The sequence below is a fragment of the Triplophysa rosa genome, linkage group LG14 (assembly GCF_024868665.1).
Source record: "Triplophysa rosa linkage group LG14, Trosa_1v2, whole genome shotgun sequence".
Classification (NCBI taxonomy): domain Eukaryota; kingdom Metazoa; phylum Chordata; class Actinopteri; order Cypriniformes; family Nemacheilidae; genus Triplophysa; species Triplophysa rosa.
Genome location: NC_079903.1, coordinates 14,540,887 through 14,558,130, shown reverse-complemented (window position 1 = coordinate 14,558,130; position 17,244 = coordinate 14,540,887). Strand labels below are relative to the sequence as shown.

General features: G+C 38.0%; 1 protein-coding gene across 2 annotated transcripts; it reads left to right on the top strand.

Annotated features, from left to right (window-relative positions):
• Positions 1–208: 208 nt before the first annotated feature.
• Positions 209–16,478, top strand: hif1al (hypoxia inducible factor 1 subunit alpha, like). Of its 2 annotated transcripts, none has more exons than XM_057351997.1 (15): positions 209–355; positions 9,744–9,934; positions 10,246–10,397; positions 11,223–11,307; positions 11,449–11,561; positions 11,989–12,176; positions 12,709–12,815; positions 12,980–13,127; positions 13,237–13,445; positions 13,749–13,885; positions 13,962–14,057; positions 14,144–14,280; positions 14,415–14,517; positions 14,601–14,709; positions 14,785–16,478. In XM_057351997.1, the coding sequence occupies exons 1-15, from the start codon at positions 333–335 to the stop codon at positions 14,862–14,864; spliced, it is 1,878 nt and encodes a 625-aa protein (XP_057207980.1). In that variant the 5' UTR covers positions 209–332; the 3' UTR covers positions 14,865–16,478. The 2 variants fall into 2 exon arrangements, with proteins under 2 accessions (XP_057207980.1, XP_057207981.1); XM_057351998.1 differs by lacking the exon at positions 209–355 and adding an exon at positions 9,396–9,566.
• Positions 16,479–17,244: the final 766 nt, after the last annotated feature.

Sequence of the window (17,244 nt, the reverse complement as noted above, 5' to 3'; positions counted from 1 at the left end):
AGAATCTGACCTTGGCAGAGCAAATACAAATATTTTAAAAGTACAGTAAATTTTTAAAAATAAATAAAACAGTAATATTCTATATCAACATACTGTTGTAATTGTTTTAACCCACTTGGATTTCAGACACGATTGATAAGAGTAGTACCTGCCTGCAAACCCGGAGTGATAACGCCCGCAGTGACTCTTATTTTGACATCGAGCATGTATTCGCAGATTACGGTCGAGCCTCTGAAAATTTGAGATAAACAACCAGCAAGCGAGATTTGCGTCTGCAGACAATTCAACGATTGAAGACATAAAACTTGATTTGTAGAGGTTTCATTGGAGCAATGGTGAACTCTGCGAATAAAAGGTAATGCATTTAGTCCTTTACACTGTTAATAAAATACTTAGAACTTGAATAATAGCAGAGGTGGTAAGTGGGGACAGATAGATGTTGGGTGGGAGAACAAGGTCCTCAGATGTAACGTTAGACGTATGGCCTCCATTTGTGTAGTCGGTGAATGATCAATAGATTGGTCAATTAACTTTGACCTACGTTTATAATAGAGTTGTTTGTTATTTTTAAATATCTTTATATGAGGTGTTTAAATAGTTTTGTCTGTGATTTGGGCAAACTGTTGTGAAAGACAGTTTGTAAAAGGACAATAGGGCATTGGTCAATTACATTGTAACGTTACACAGCATGAAATCAAGCCATTTAAAACAATAAATGCCTCAATTAAACAAAATCTTACCATAGCCACTGTGAACTGTCTAAATGATTTGTTATGATTAAGTACATTTAAGGTGAAGTCTATAAGAAATATAATCCAGTAACCATTGTTTGGATCAGGTGGTCGCTAGACCACATGGTGAATAAAACCGCTTGAAGTGAATGTCCTTGGTTTTGTTTGATTGAGTCTGGAGAATTTGATGATACCTTCTGTTTTGTCACTGTAGCTTTGTTCCTGACGCCTATAAGCACACATAATCTATGTATGGACTGTTTACAGCTATTGTTGTTTGTTTGTCTGAGAACTCTGATGTGAAAATGTGCTGGTCAATGAATAACGAATAATATATATATAATATATTATTATTATATATATAATGATATATATTTAATATATATATATATATAATATAATTGCTGTACAATTAATATTTTCTTCCATATGTTGGATGTCAATAAATATAAGATATTGGTGAAATCAAAACAAAATATATATAAAATATCCGCAATTAATCTATTATCAGATATACACAATTTTTTATTCGTCCCAAACGAATATCACTTGCTGTTCTTCACTTTTATGCACAAGCCTGTAGGCTTTCGAATATTTGAAGTTCTACATTTGCATATGGTTCAAGACAAAATTGTTTGTTTTTACCGTTGTCAGACCATCTTATCTTCACATATACAACCTACAGTGCGTGTCTGAAATAAACGAATTGCACACTTCCTAAACCAAGTAAATGGGCCAGAGTACATTTTGTTCTCTGTTGGCCTATATAGCAGAAATTACTGCCTTGTGTTGAAGCTTTTTTTGTTGGCACAGTTCCGTAGGCCCCCCCTCCCATCGACGTGCAAACGAACCTCGCTGAACAGCACACAAACACACAGCCAGGAGGAAACGTGTATCTCTCGGCACAACACATTGGCGCAATTCCCGGGCTGTATACGCGATAATCAAAGAGTCACGCCTACAGACAAAACATCCGACGGTATTTACACGAGCTAAACCGTCGTATCGCCAACTGACGACATATTATACATGTTAAAGAGTAGGGAGCGAAGGGAACACATTGTCCCCAAACAAGCATGACTAGAGAGAAGTCTACATTTAAAAAGACGCGAAATGTGAATCGGGCCTAACACGTTCCTTTAAAAAGTAACTGGTCGATTGTATTAGTTTCTTGTATAAATATATAGCCAAATAAACATTTTATAATGATTTATTTTGAAGTGGATTGAATAACATTTTAAAAACACCACTCGGCTTCATATCAGTCAGTGGAGTCCTAGAGCAGTTCACATGAACATTCCGCACAGCCTGACGGTATGTAGCATGCCTGTAGCCCAGACGTTCGTTTGAACGTGTTGGGAGGATGACTACATTCCGTCCTACATTAACGTGTTGACATTTAACCAGAATACCTTATACTCTTAGTAAATCCAAAACCATAACAGCACGGAAACTGGGCGTGTCGACTCAAGGACACTGTGTTCCTGCAACCGTTTACTGGTGACTTCGTCAGCATTTTAAGTTTAGGTTCATGTGTATTTATAACATTCATGTCTATTTCTTTTAAGATTTTTGTTAAGCCTTAAATGTATAAGGTATTTGAAATCTTAACTCACTGTGGTCTTAACTATGGGATTACTTTTGTGTCAATAAAAATGAACGCAAACTTAAAAAAAACGAACAAAAATATACGAGAAAGAAAAACAAGACTTTGATAATGAAAACAATAAACTCAGTTGCAAGAATGTGACATGATTTTCAAATAAACTGCTATTTTTCTTAACAATTTTCTAAGTTTCGTTTTTGAAAATAATAGTTTTGAATTCGCTGCTAGATTTTTCATTTGCGCTTTTCGAGTTTTCGTTCGCCTTTCTGGCACAAATATCACGTGTGGGCGGGACTTATGGCCACTTTACTCTCATTGGTTAGTGAGATTTGGATAGACAGCTCCCTGACCAGGAAGTCGATACTGAAGACAGTGCAGCGGATTAGAGAGCAATCTGTTTGCGGTTTACTGTATTGTATTGTTTTAGTGTTTGTACTTAAATTACCTTCTTATTTTGTTAGTATATTAGCAGGTTTGCCAACTTTCACGCACTTAAAAGTGGGACATCACGCCGTAACAACAAGCCAACGTCGAGTAAAGACAGGATAGATAGCCTTGTGAAGCTTTTGAGGCTTTTTCCTGATTGTACCAAAAATTATTCAAAGCCTCAAAGACAGACCCTACCAGTGACATCTAGTGGTCAGCTGCAATTATAGAAGCCACTTTCTAATGATTCACATCTTGTTGATTCCAGTTAACACAAAAGCAATACTCAGCAATACCAGCTGTATCTTCAGTCTGAGAATCATTGTCCACACATGAAAGCGTTACAACGTTTTGAAAAGTCACTTTACTAGTAAAATGTTTAAAATATGTTGCAATATGCAATTCAGTTCTTATGGTGGAACTGATTATAAGGACATCCCTGGATTTAGATTTTCTAATTTGCATTAAGAGCATTTTGTGTCTCCTTATAATGAATGAAGGCACGGCAAAGATTTGAATCAGTCACATCGCTTCAGGCGTTTAATTGTGACGTATGAAGCCTCAAATGTCATCGGTCACGTGATCACATACATTTGATACAAGCCTCGACACAGTCTCGAACCAGTCTGCTTCAATAGAGTAAAACAGGCTTCGAAGCCTTAGTGTCAAACGTCCCATCTCTAATAGATAGCCATATTCACATGCAACTTTACGTGGGTTTAAAGGCCGTCAAGACAGCAGTCTATAATTTATCATTACAATGATATCAGGAAAACGAGATGCCTAGTGAGTTTTGAGGAGATATACAATAAAGTGTTATGCTTCCAGTTCATATTTATAATTTATAGATTATAATCGTGGTGGCATTTTATGTATTGTTTCTATCTTTAAATGTTTGTTTATATTTTAAGAAGTCTCTCTTCTGCTTTTCTTGAACCTGTTTTATGTAGGTGTGTAAATACATAATGAAATTGTTGTTTGCAAGAGGCAGACTAAATTAATAAAACATTCTGAAGGCCTCTAATGAATTTGTTTTGTTGTAGCATTTAAAAAACATAAATGTCATTTGAATGTATTGGTACTGTTTTATGAGGTGTACTTTGTGTGAATGTAAAGAAAGGGGTATAATACTGTACATTCACCATGTGTTTAAAAAGAAAGATACAGTACTTGATTTATAAGTGGACTTAATTCTTTAAAAGGAGACTGTATGCAAGAGCGACATCGTCATCCTCCTCTTCAGCTGGACACAAGTCACCCTCACATACATTTATGTAACCGAGATAATAAAATCGCCAAAAGTTTCTCTGTACAGTAACTATGCAACTATGTTTTAATTTAGCACGTTAATTTAAAGAAATATGTAACGTCACCGCTCATGCGCGAGATGCACCCAAATATCCAAACGCATCCGTTTAGCGCATGTTTATATAGAAAAATTATGATAAAGTAGTGCCGCGGCATAGAAAGAGGCATTCTGTGTGAATGGCCGGTCACAGTGCAACAGTGAAAAGGGACTGAAACAGTGTCGCGCTTTGCCGCGTTCCGCACGTTGTTTAAGCGACATACACCGGTAATGCGATATATTAAAAATTCATATCATAACAAAAATACACACCGGTATTTGGTATGAACCGGTATATTGCCCAGCACTACTTAATAGTCCATAAAATAATACCTGACAAAAAATATAAAGCACACAATGAACGAACTAAGTAAAGACAGAATTGCTACTGTACAGGAATAAAACTTTTAGCTAGGGCTGAACGATTAATCGAATCGCAATCGCGATGTGAGACGTTGCGATTTGCTAATCGCAAGAGGCTGCGATGTGGAAACGATGTGAAATATAGGAAACGCGTCTGTTCCAAGCCTGCTTTGAGTGGCATTCTTGCTAACCAACAGAGTGAGCGCACCTCCGTTATGCCTAATCAAAAAAAAAAAAAAAAACAGAAGCGGGAGAGAGAGAGTGTGTTATTATGGCATCTGCAGAGTCAGATCGATCATATTAGGCAAATAAATACTAAAGAACCATCCAATTCAGAAGACCGCACACACAGCCTGTGTTATACTCGCTCTCTTCCCGCGTTGCGCGTCTTGCGGACGAGCCGTTTAAACTTGACGCGCACACATAGCCGTTTCATACTCGCTCGTCTCGCGGACGAGCCGTTTAAACTTGATGCACACACATAGCCTGTTTCATACTCGCGTGACTCTTCCCCGTGTTGCGCGTCTAGCGGACGAGCCGTTTAAACTGAATGCGCACACATAGCCTTTTTCATACTCGCGCGACTCTTCCCCGCGTTGCGCGTCTCGCGGAGGAGCCGTTTAAACTTGATGCGCACACATAGCCTGTTTTCATATCGCGCGACTCTTCCCCGCTGCCGTCTCGCGGACGAGCCGTTTAAACTTGATGCCACACATAGCCTGTTTCATACTCGCACGTCTCTGCCCGCGTTGCGCGTCTCGTGGACGAGCCGTTTAAACTGATGCGCACACACAGCCTGTTGCCTTGACGCACGCGCGCACCCTGTGTCAACTCACGCCTAGCCGTTTCAAACAAATGTAAATTCTATCTAACTGTTTTGCTAATTTCACTTGGATGAAATTAAACATTCAGCACATTTTCTACTGTTTTAAAAAATCCCACATACTTAAAAAATAATAAATCAGCCTATGTAACCTATGAACTATTTTAATAATTCACTAACACAATAGAAAATGTTATGGATTTAAGGGTTACAATGGAAGTTGTATTTGTTTTAATGGAAACTATAATAGTGTACACTGGTATTTGGATTCTATTGGTGTGATGTAATCTTGAAGCTGGAACCAATTGAACAACAGTAAGCCCGATTTGAATAATGCCCAAAACACACTACAAAAATGAATTTTGTAATGGTTTTAATGGAAACAATTAGAATTCTGTAATGTTTTTTTTTTGTTTTCTTTCAGCAGGGTAATTATACCCATACTGTGCTCCACACAACAATATTGAGCTGAAGTTTGAATTAGAAAAGTTAAAATCGCAAATCAAATCGCAATCGCAATGCCTGTCAAAAAAATCGCAATTAGATATTTTCCCCAAATCGCACAGTAATTCACAGGCTCAATATTTTGTTTGAATTTACTTTGTTTTGCTCAATTCTATATTAAGTTGTATTGTATTTTATTGAAAAGCAAGACAAATTATAAAAAGCACATTTTGACTATTCAGTTTGTGCAATAGTGAAAAAAATGGCTTAATAAATAGAAGTATGTTTTAAGTAACAACATAAGATAAAGCATAGATCGTTTCTCGCTTAAATCGTTGGCGTCTGTGCTGTAGTAGTGTTGTCACGATACTGGAATTTCTAACTTCGATTCAATACCTAAAAAAATATCGATATTCGATACCATTTTCGATACCACGGGGAATAAACTGCCATAGCAATAAGGCCCTAATAAGCAATAGCAATATAGGCCTTTTTAATTTTTATTTGAAGTTAAATTGAACAAGACTAGACAATGAGGTATATATTTTTACATTATTTATTAATTGTTAATCTAATGTTAATTTTACAAATACATTTACTATTTAAAATCAAAGTTGTATTTGTCAGTATTAATGGACCAGACCCTGTTGACAAAAACAGCCTATGCTGGTTTGGTATGTTTTGATGCTGGTTTGTGCTGGTTTAAACTGTTCATGTGCTGGATTAAGATGGTCATATGCTGATTTAAGATCAAACCAGCATCGATCAAAACATACCTTACCCAGCATATACTGGATTTTTCAACAGGGGAGCTTACATGAATAGTTGTATTTTTTAACTAACATTTAAAAGAGATTAATAAATACTTGAACAAATGTATTGCTCATTCATTGTTCGTTAATGTTAGTTAATAGCCTACATTTTTATTTGGCTAAATTGGCTTTTATTCACATAGGCCCATACTGTAATCATTGATCAGCACACATATAGACAGAAACGCAAACTTAAACGCAAGAACTGTTGCAGAGACTCCGCATCTTTCTAACATTAACAACTTTTAACTGGAGCGAATGAGACGAGTGGATGAATCATTGAACAGCGCACACACATAGAGCGCTATGGTAAACACGGAAGTGCAAACGTGTATCACACATGAGAACTGTTGCGGAGACTTTACTCGCACCAGCATTATTTCAAACATCAAATTAACCGGAGCGAACGAGACGAGTGGATGAAATCATTGATGAGCGCACATAGACAGAAACGCGTGCATTAAACATGAGAACTGTTGCGGTGACTCTGTACTAACATAAACAACATATAACCAGGGCGAATGAAACGAGTGGATAAAATTATTGATCAGCGCACATACATGGATAGCTATGGTAAACACGGGAAGCGTAACGAGCGTGCACCACGCCAGATGTGTTACTGAGACTGGCCATCTTTTCTAACATAAACACGATTTAACTGCCACGAACGAGTCAAGAATGTGAGAGGAGGCGGGGCTCTGTTGTTATGCGTTCACGTGCAGTGTGCGTTAACTCACTGTCAGAAAAGAGAAAGAGAGCGGGAACGCGCAGCTGATATCGATACGTGGGACATGGGTATTGGAACCGTTTCAGATTCTTCAGTATCGATACTTATCGAAATATCGATATTTTTGACAACACTATACTGTACTGGTCTTCAGTATCGCCTTCCTTGTCAGGGAGCTATCAATCAAAAACTCACTAGCCAATCAGCGTAAAGCGGCCATAAGTCCCGCCTACACGTGAGTTTGTGCCAGAAAGGCGAACGAAAACTCAAAGCGCAAATGAAAAATCTAGCAGCGAATTCAAAACTATTATTTGCACAAACGAAACTTAGAAAATTGTTAAGAAAAATTGCAGTTTATTCGAAAATCATGTCACATTCTTGCAATTGAGTTTATTGTTTTCATTATCAAAGTGTTTTTTTTCTTTCTCATTGTATATTTTTGTTCCTTTTTTTTTTTTAAGTTTGCGTTCATTTTTATTGACACAAAAGTAATCCCATACTTAACACTAACCATAGTTTAACTATGGTATTTGTAGTAAAACTGATGGTAATCATGTGTACTGCACGTTAACTATTATGGTATAAAACAATGTTACTTACTTGTTTGTGTAAATCATGATGTCATTTTTTTAGCTAAGGTGTTGTTACCATGATACTATTAAGATGCATTTATCAATTTAATTGAAAGTGACTTAAATTCGATTTACCTTTTTCAACTCACTTATTATTGATTGCTTCACATATTGTAACAGATTATAATGGAGTACAAACAGTACAGTATGTTCTTCTAATGGTGCACTGTAGTAAAAAGCCAAATCAGATATAAAAGCTATAAAGTTGTTGTATTTTATTGTCCACCTCTCTAGATTCAAAAAGCTTTACTGGCAAGGTAGAATGCAATATTTACAATGCCATATGTACAAATACATATGTATTTTATTTACATTTATGCATTTGGCAGTTGCTTTTATCCAAAGCGACTTACATTGCATTATACTATACATTTGTTTCTAAGTATGTGCAATCCCTGGGATCGAACCCATGACCTTGGCGTTGCTAGCGCCGTGCTCTAACTACTGAGCCACAGGAAAATCTATTTGTAACCTGTGTGTGCGCGTGCACGGTTGAGAGTGGATTATTGTGTAATCTGAGGTGGTCGCTGGGTCTTGAAATGGGATGCTGGGTCTTGCTTCATCTTGTCTGAAATATTTAACTTTTTGTTCTGATTTGAAATGTCTTTTGACTGTGTGCAGTCGTTTAATTTAACATTGTATTCATCACCATAACGTGGAAAGGATGCTGCAATGTTGTTTTTTTGTTGTTATTATATTCTCTGATCTCTGCCTGGTACAAAAGTTTTATGCGTGAAGTTAGGAATTGCAAAATGGTTACAGCATGTAAAAATGTTTATAGGTATAGGTAAAACTACAAGTTTTCCATTCACCGTCCTTTTTCTGTTTTTTTTTTTACTTTGGATGTTTTACTGCTTTAATGTCTGATTTGGATGCACCACTTTCTGGAGAACAGAGCTCAGTGTAATATTGTGAATCATTACTATAGTTGGCTTTTTACTCTAAGAGTTTTGGCTTAATGGTTAGGTTGTTAAATTAAAGTCATGCGGTAACAAATAATCATTTGATCCAGGTAGGCGATGCATAACTGGACCGTGTTGACTGTTTTGTTTATCTTATTCTTGACCATGCAATTTCTTATACAGACATGTTTCTGACTTGACCGACTAGACTACGTGTTGTTTACCAAACCATAAAGCTGGAACACGAATCGGGCCGAGGTGCCATGCACGCTCCTATCCTGTTTACAGGATCCTGAATGCATGTACCCTGAAATACAATAAGGCAGTAAATCAGTCCTGTTTAACATGCTAATTATGATTTGCCCTCAGAGAGTTCGTCCTTTGTTCAGTAACCTGCCAAAAAAAATGATTTCAGTCGTTTGGTGGGTGATTTTGGAATGTCAGGGGTCGTCAAAGTTCAGTCCCGTTCAAAGCACAGGAGGTGGTCAGGCCAATAGTGGGAGGCGACTATCTGATCGGGAAGTATGGGGGAGGGCCGCGAGACAAACTTTGCTGTTATAAATGCAACAAAGCACCTCTGAATGCCTCCACAATGCTTCAGGCAAATGGAGGAAGAGAACAAGACCCCTCAACCCCCCCTTTATTTCCAAAAGTTTGTCTGGCGCTTTCTCTGGCAGGACCAGAATAGACAGCATTGGAGCAGAGTTACAGCTGTATTGAGTTGGAACTATATTGAGAAGAAACAAAAACAACATGTAAGACGGAAAGAGAGAATGCAGTTGTCTTTATTTTTCTTAATGCAGACGCTTTGTAAGGGCAAACATTGTTTTCAAAGCAAACTCTTTTTTTTTGTTGCTCTTTTTGCATCTTTCATCGATTCTGTAAGTTTACCCTGACTACTGTTTTAAGCTTGTTTGTTTTCTCTTATTTAGGCCGAGTTTGGAGCAGCGGAAGGTGCGTTCGCGGGATGCGGCGCGGTGTAGGAGGAGCCAGGAAACGGAGGTGTTTTACGAACTGGCTCACTCTCTGCCCCTCCCACGACGCATCGCTTCCCACCTGGACAAAGCTGCCATCATGAGGGTGACGCTCAGCTATCTGCGCATGAACCATCTTATCCAATCCGGTGCGTTTAACCCCCTTGTAAAAAATAAGATCTTCTCAATAGCAGTTTATTATAACTTTAAAGTTGAAAAGATTAATTAATATTATTACATTATAACACCTTTTTTGTGGTTGTTGGAAAATTATAAATTGGCTAATAATTAGATAATTCATTCTGCATTGTTTTAGAATAGTATTATCTTCTCCATGGTCACCTTGAGTACCTTCAGGGACCCTCTGGGTGAAACCCCTCACGTTTATATATGATGGGGAAAATGGTTTAAATCCCTCTTTGTTGTCCTATGCTCATCTGGTTTTTGCCGCGTCCATCAGGGTCTACCAAAACACAGTCCCAAGACGAGACCGAGGATCCCACTGATGGGTTTTATCAGCAGGCACTGGCTGGTTTCATTCTGGTCTTGACAGAAGAAGGAGATATGGTCTTCCTCTCAGACGGTGTCAGCAAATACATTGGCATAACACAAGTGAGTGTGACCCTTCCTTGTTGAAGTACTGCATTTATAAATACCCAACATGGGCGATATAATGAAAATGTATGATATATTTGTTATAATGTTTGCTGGTTGTATACAATTTTATACAGAGTTGTGGATTTGAAATTTGTTACTTATAGTATTATACTTTGCACAATGACAATGAAGTTGAATCTAAGTATAGAGTCAATCTAAGCAATATGCACTTGATTGTATGACAGCATGTGACTTTAGTGTGTGTTTTCTATGGTATGTTTCTGTAACGTGTGTGTGGCAGGACCCTCTTAGAATAAGTCAATTCCTTAGGGAACATATGCAGACTGCAGTCTTTTGTTTATTAATGGAAGCTATGAAAGGAATCATGTATTAGTATAGTTTGGCCTCACTGTACCAAAATACTACAAAAATTGATATAAAGTATTTTTGATAGTAGGTTGTTTGATGGACAGGACATGAAACCTAACGCGCATGACCTAGATGGATGTTCTATGAATTGCATTTATAAATAGACATTATATCTATTCTAGTTTAGTCAGTAAGGCTCTCTTGATGTTCAGGCGATTCATTCCTGGCGGTCAGATCAAATGTATGTCCCAAAGAATGTTATGCTCTGTCATATTAACAGTATTTCTGGTACGTAGATATTACGAGTCATCATTTTTTTTATCTGGCTTATATTCAAGTACAACTAGTACACTTTGAATGTACTGTACAAGAGCTGCTCACATGTGTGACATTTTCTGCCATTTCAGATCTTTAAATGTTATGATTATGTGGTTTAAATCGAGATCATTTGTGATTTATTGTGATCCACAGCTGGAGCTGCTTGGGCAGAGTGTGTATGAGTTTGTTCATCCATGTGATCAAGAAGAATTGAGAGACATCCTCACCAGTAGACCAGGTAGATAACTTTGCTTGGGAATTGAGTCCCTGGATTGTGTTTTGACTCAAAATGAATGTCCTACTCCTTAATCACCTTCTTACAATGTTTGCTGCACAAGTTTGGGACTGAACAGGATGCAAATTTTTTTTTTATCCTCAGGTCTTACAAAAAAAAACTCTGATAAGTTGACCGAATTCAACTTTTTTCTTCGAATGAAGAGCACTCTCACTCACACAGGAAGAACAGTTAATATCAAGTCTGCCAACTGGAAGGTACACACAATACACAAACTGTACGTGTTTTACATGACTTATTACATGGTGTTATCCGGTTTGATCTGGACTGTTCATGTTAGTTCCACTTTTGAGGGTGTAGATAGCTTTGAGGAGCATGCAGAAATGTATTACCATTTCACATCTGCTTTGTACTTGTACTGAAGTCACGTCACCCGAGTACAGAAAACAAGACACGATTACTTACAAGGCAGAAGTCCAGTTATAGTTCTTGCCAAGACAGAAGGCAGAAGTCCAGAACATTTGCACGTCTTGTTGCACAATACTGTGTTTTATTGAGAAATTAACAAACAGTCTGAAAAAAACCTAGTGGCCACAAAGCATTTTATTACGTAAGCACCTGCGTCAGCAGACTTCTGAATTTAAACCGATTACCTAAAATGTTATGTTGCTCACTTTTTCTCAGGTTCTTCACTGCACAGGACACATACAGACTCTCAGCAGTGAAGATGAAAGCTCACCCCCTGCTGGCAGCTTCCTGACATTGATCTGCGAGCCCATTCCTCACCCCTCCAGTGTTGAATTTCCCCTGGATAGCAGCACCTTCCTCACACGCCATAATATGGATCTGACTTTCACACAGTGTGATGGATGGTAAGAGTTCACACAGATTCTCTGAAATGCATGCATCAAAACATATTGAATGCACAATGAATATATATATATAATGAAAATGAATCTCGACATGGCATAGTGTTTGTTAACTCGAGCAGGTCAGCTGATTTCTGTTCACCTCTTTAAAGAAGCGCTGAAAGAATCCAAATTTAGCCCCCTACTTGCGGTTTAATCCACCCACAAGTACACTGACTGTTCAATTACTAAATCTATCTACATATACTGTACACAAGCCTCTTGTAGCTGTTGACATTTTATCCTCCTTGTTGTTTTGGAAGAGGGACTGTACGTGTCTGCGAGTATGTGCATGAGAGTAACAGACTTCATTTACAGTCTGAGAATGCCCATGACTCGGGTTTACTCTGCTTGTAATACGAATACTGGATATTTATAGTCTCTCACCTCTGAACCTGGATGCACGAGTGACATTTAAGTGTCAGGAGATTTCCATTTTAAATAAGTGCAAATATAAATGAACTAGATGTTAACTGTCTGCTTTTTGTGGCAACAGTGTCACCGAGCTTGTTGGATACCAAACCGATGAGCTGATTGGCCGATCAGCCTATGAGTTTTTCCACGCCCTTGATTTTGATCACGTGACCAGGAGTTTACGCACCTGTAAGTTTAATTCGGTTACACAACTTGCTGAACTGTTTGTCTTAATCTTTACCCCATCCAGTGAAAAGATTATTAATGCAATTTGTTTAAAATTTCCTGTATTTTACATTCAAATGGAGTGTATCTTTACTCGTGCAGTAAGCAAATCTTTACTTGTTCCACAGTGTTCTCCAAAGGCCAGGTATGCACAAGTCACTACCGCTTCCTGGCTAAGAACGGAGGCTTTGTCTGGACCGAGACCCAAGCCACCGTCCTCTACAACAGCAGGACCTCTCAACCTGAGGCCGTGGTCTGCCTCAACTTCATCCTCAGGTAGTTCAATCTGACTCGGCAGCATGACATTTAGTTTCTAGTTTGCATTTTCATTTCATGGCCTTTTAAATAAGCGATGAGTAATATTTTCTTTCATTCTCTTTGGCAGTGGGGTGGAGCAGGCAGACGTTGTGTTCTCATTAGAACAGACCTTTGATACGTCGAAACCCAAAGTTGAGGTGCTGAGCGTGCTCAAGGAGGTCGACTCGGACACGGAGGAGAGCAGCACTGCCGATCTGTTCCTCAAGATGAAGGAGAACCCTGAGGAGTTACTGCAGCTGGCACCTCACTCTGGAGACGCTATCATTTCTCAAACAGGTGCCCGCACAGATGCTTGTTTCAGCTCTGTAGACCATTTTAACTTTTCATAAAGGGGAAGTGTGTCTTTTTTGCACCAATACTGTGTGTTTGAGACATCACCATTCTGTCTGTCTAACCAATGGTAGATGTGTTACGAAAGTCTGCACTGAAAATATTAATATAAATTATATAATATATAATAATAATAAATGAATTGTTGTACAGATTACACATTTCACCTTTTAGGTTTAATTTTCTCAAATCAATATTATTATTGTGAATCCTGCATAAATCTGATGTAGTGTTTTGTGTTATTTACAGAGGGTGTGAAGTTGTCATTTGGCTGTCCACCGAGTGCCAGCAGCATCCCAGAATGCCCTCAGGACTTCTGTACACCTGAGCTCCGCCAGCTCCTCTCACCAATATTCGACAAACCTACCAAATCCCCACCAGCTGCGGTACGTATGAGAGCAATTGATTCGGATCGGTTTGATTCTTGAATGCTTTGCCTGACATAAAGGATCTGTTTTTTAGAGCCTAGCTGAAGAGCTGCCAGTGGAGATGGATGGGGTGGAGAGATTCTTTGCTCTTAAACCTGAGGAGAGCTTAACTGTGAAAGGCGTGACGGAGGTACTGAGTGGTTTTCAGAATGAGAAATTAGCATCGATTTTTTTTATGTAGGGATGCAACATCATTTCTCTTTTAATCTGTGACAGGACATGGATGAGCTTGATCTAGACATGCTTGCTCCATATATCTCAATGGATGATGACTTCCAGTTGACCTTCCTGCCCCAGTGTCCCGAGATGGTTACATCATCTTCAGAAATGCAAAGCAACACTTCAAGGAAACGGTAAGCTGTCGCAAGTTTTCAGTTTCAGAGGTTTGAATGTTCGCTTGAATGTGTCAATGGATTCGCTTTCTGACCTGCATGATAATTCCTGAGTAGTATTAGATATTTCATGTCCTACGTGTCCTCCACAACAGAGGTTTAGAAGATGATGACATTCCTGTTCTGGCTGCCAAATGGGAGGAGAGAGAAATGGGCAGCTCCAATGAGGATGAGCTTCTGCTAAGCCACAGCTTACTGGTGAGGAGCATGGATTTGCTTATCTTTATCATGTCAGACCTGTTTTCAACATTAGGACATTATTTTTTATTTTTGTTTTACAGAAAAACTTTGTGTCGGAGGAGTTTGAGTTACCACCTCAAAAGCGAACTCACCTTTTGACCGACAGAGATCCTTTACTGGGAGGAACTCAGTCGTTGTGTGATACACCAGGTATGCATAAAATACGTTACATTTCGCAGTTACAGTCTGCCTATTTAATAACACGTGTTGTTATTTTGTTAACAGCTCTGATGAGGAACAGCTTTCTGAACCGGCCACCGGATTTAATGAAACCAATTGATAACACGGTGTTGTCGCTCACTTGAAAAGAAGACGACACAGATGAGCACACAGCTGTCAAAGAGAGAATAGCAACCAGTTAGAAGGACATTTCTAAATAATCTACATGCTCTTAAATATACTCAACAACCATCAATGTAACCCATTACGAAGAGCGACATTTTACGCACAACATACATGAGCATCGTTTTTTCATCAATCTGAAATTGTATACTTTTTTGGGGGAAGATGCTATAGCAAAATTAGACTTCGTATAGAATTAGTGTGATGTAGTCGAATAGATCAGTTGGGTATTGAAAACACAAGTGTTTTAAACACCCAGGAGTTTTGTAGTTTAGTCCAAATTCGTCCAAAGCACAAATGCGACCGAAGGGGTTTGAAATCGAAGACAATTTTGGTTAGGCTATATTAGAAATAGTGGTAACACTGTTATACCACAGCCTTAATCAAAATCTATAAATCAGATTAATTTGTGACGTTATGCTTAATGCTGTGAGAAAGAAGCTACACTGTATTTCACACAACCATCCTCTGCTTCCTTTTCTTACAAAAAGGGTGGTTTTCTGTCTTGTGATGCAAAGGGCTGGGCGATATATCGTGCGATTCATAAGCTCAGTTTCTCAATGACTACGGTTAAATGCCGCCACATCCGAAACCCAGAGGGCGCTCTTGCGCAGAAACTCCGAATATGAGAAACAGAAGAAGAACAGTTAGTTCCAGGAAATGGCAGTGGTCATATTCTAGCGCTGTTCTTCAAACCTTTTCAGGTATTTTCATGATAATAAAGTATATTTATAGTGATGATGTTTGACGAGTGTTGCTTTTTCAAATGTACGTTATAAACGACTCAATCTCGTAGTGATTTTAAATCGAGCAGTACTTCCTACTGATCAAAGAGCCGTAGTTCACGGAAGAGCTGTGCACAAAACATCGAATCGATTTAGACTCATATAATTAGCGTGAACCGCGATATATATCGCTCAACCCGGCTATGAATGGATATAATCATGCTTATGGTGTAATAGATGATTCACTGAGGCCGTGGCTGACAAACGCAACAAATACTCTCTAACATCTTTTTATAAATAATTTTATATACATATATACTTTTGCAATTTAAACTGGTGAAGCTATACTTGTGTCTTTGGTGTTTAACTACAAATATGGTATTTTTTTGTTTGTTTGTTTGGTTTTGTTTTATTTTGGCTGTGTGATAATTACATGTAATTGTTTTCAAAGAGACTATGCCGGTGACACGCAGCATTTAAATTGACTGAATGTCTTTTTGAACCCGCGATTTGATAACACAAAAAATGGATCTTGTTGTTGGTTGATATTACAAGTCCTAGATCATATTTTGCACCGATCATTTTTAAATAGTGGTGCTTTTTTCAGTTGACTGTGAATACGTTATATTCCCCTGATTTCTGTACAGTGTAGCTTGTACAGACATGATTCAAGGGGCCTTATTCGAGTGGTGTCAAAAATAAAAAGACATGCCTTTTTACATATGGATAACATAATGTTGATGGATAGCAAATACTCCAGACTGTGTATATTACTTGTGTATTTGTAGCATTTATTTCCAATGTACCTTTATCTTGTATTGACTGGTAAAGAAATAAAACGTGTAAAATGCATTCCAGGAGAGCAGTGTTTACAGGTTGCTAAAGAACTTGGGTCAATGAGGTTATTTTAAACTCTAATCCTCTCTAAAGCTTTACAGCTATTATTTGTTGGGGAGCAAAATAGCTGTCTTAATTAGTTGTCGTTATTTTTCAAACATTATCCCTTAAAAAACTATTAGAATTATGTGAATTGACATCAACAACCATCCAATAAGAAAGCGTATTCTGTTCTCACATGGTGACGATGGCGTGCATTTACCTAGTGGTTATTTCTGTTTCACATATCTGTAGAGTATTTTCTTTTAATGCTTCGTTCGGTGAGATGAAACCCTCATGGTGTGTAGGTACAAAATGGTGAATCAAAGGTATAGTTCACCAAACAGTTCTGACTTCCATAGTAGTAGTTTTTCTTACTAATGGTAGTCAATAGTGTCCCAGAACATGTGGTTACAAACATTCTTCGAAATATCTTTGTGTTTAGCAGAACAACCAAATTTATACATGCCTGAAACAACTCATGAGTGAGTATATGATAAGAGAATTTTCATTTTTGGGTGAACTATCCCTTTAAAGCTTTCATTTGTCAAAATGATTTGACAAATAACTAACTACATTATATCAGAGAATACTGCTTTTATTCTAATATATAAAAGATACACAGAAAAGCAGTTTAAAATAAATGCATATATGCAACTACAATTTAACCAGTTATTAATGTTTATCTTTCAATTTGTTTTTCTACAGCAGATCTCCTAGTTCTTGATTCAATAAGCTTTGC

Excerpts from the sequence above, each read along its gene's own strand:
- hif1al (XM_057351997.1), top strand. The coding sequence starts at position 333 with ATGGTGAACTCTGCGAATAAAAG. Across the intron at positions 12,816-12,979 it reads GACCAGGAGTTTACGCACCT|TGTTCTCCAAAGGCCAGGTA; the intron begins GTAAGTTTAATT and ends CTTGTTCCACAG. Across the intron at positions 14,281-14,414 it reads AGCAACACTTCAAGGAAACG|AGGTTTAGAAGATGATGACA; the intron begins GTAAGCTGTCGC and ends CCTCCACAACAG.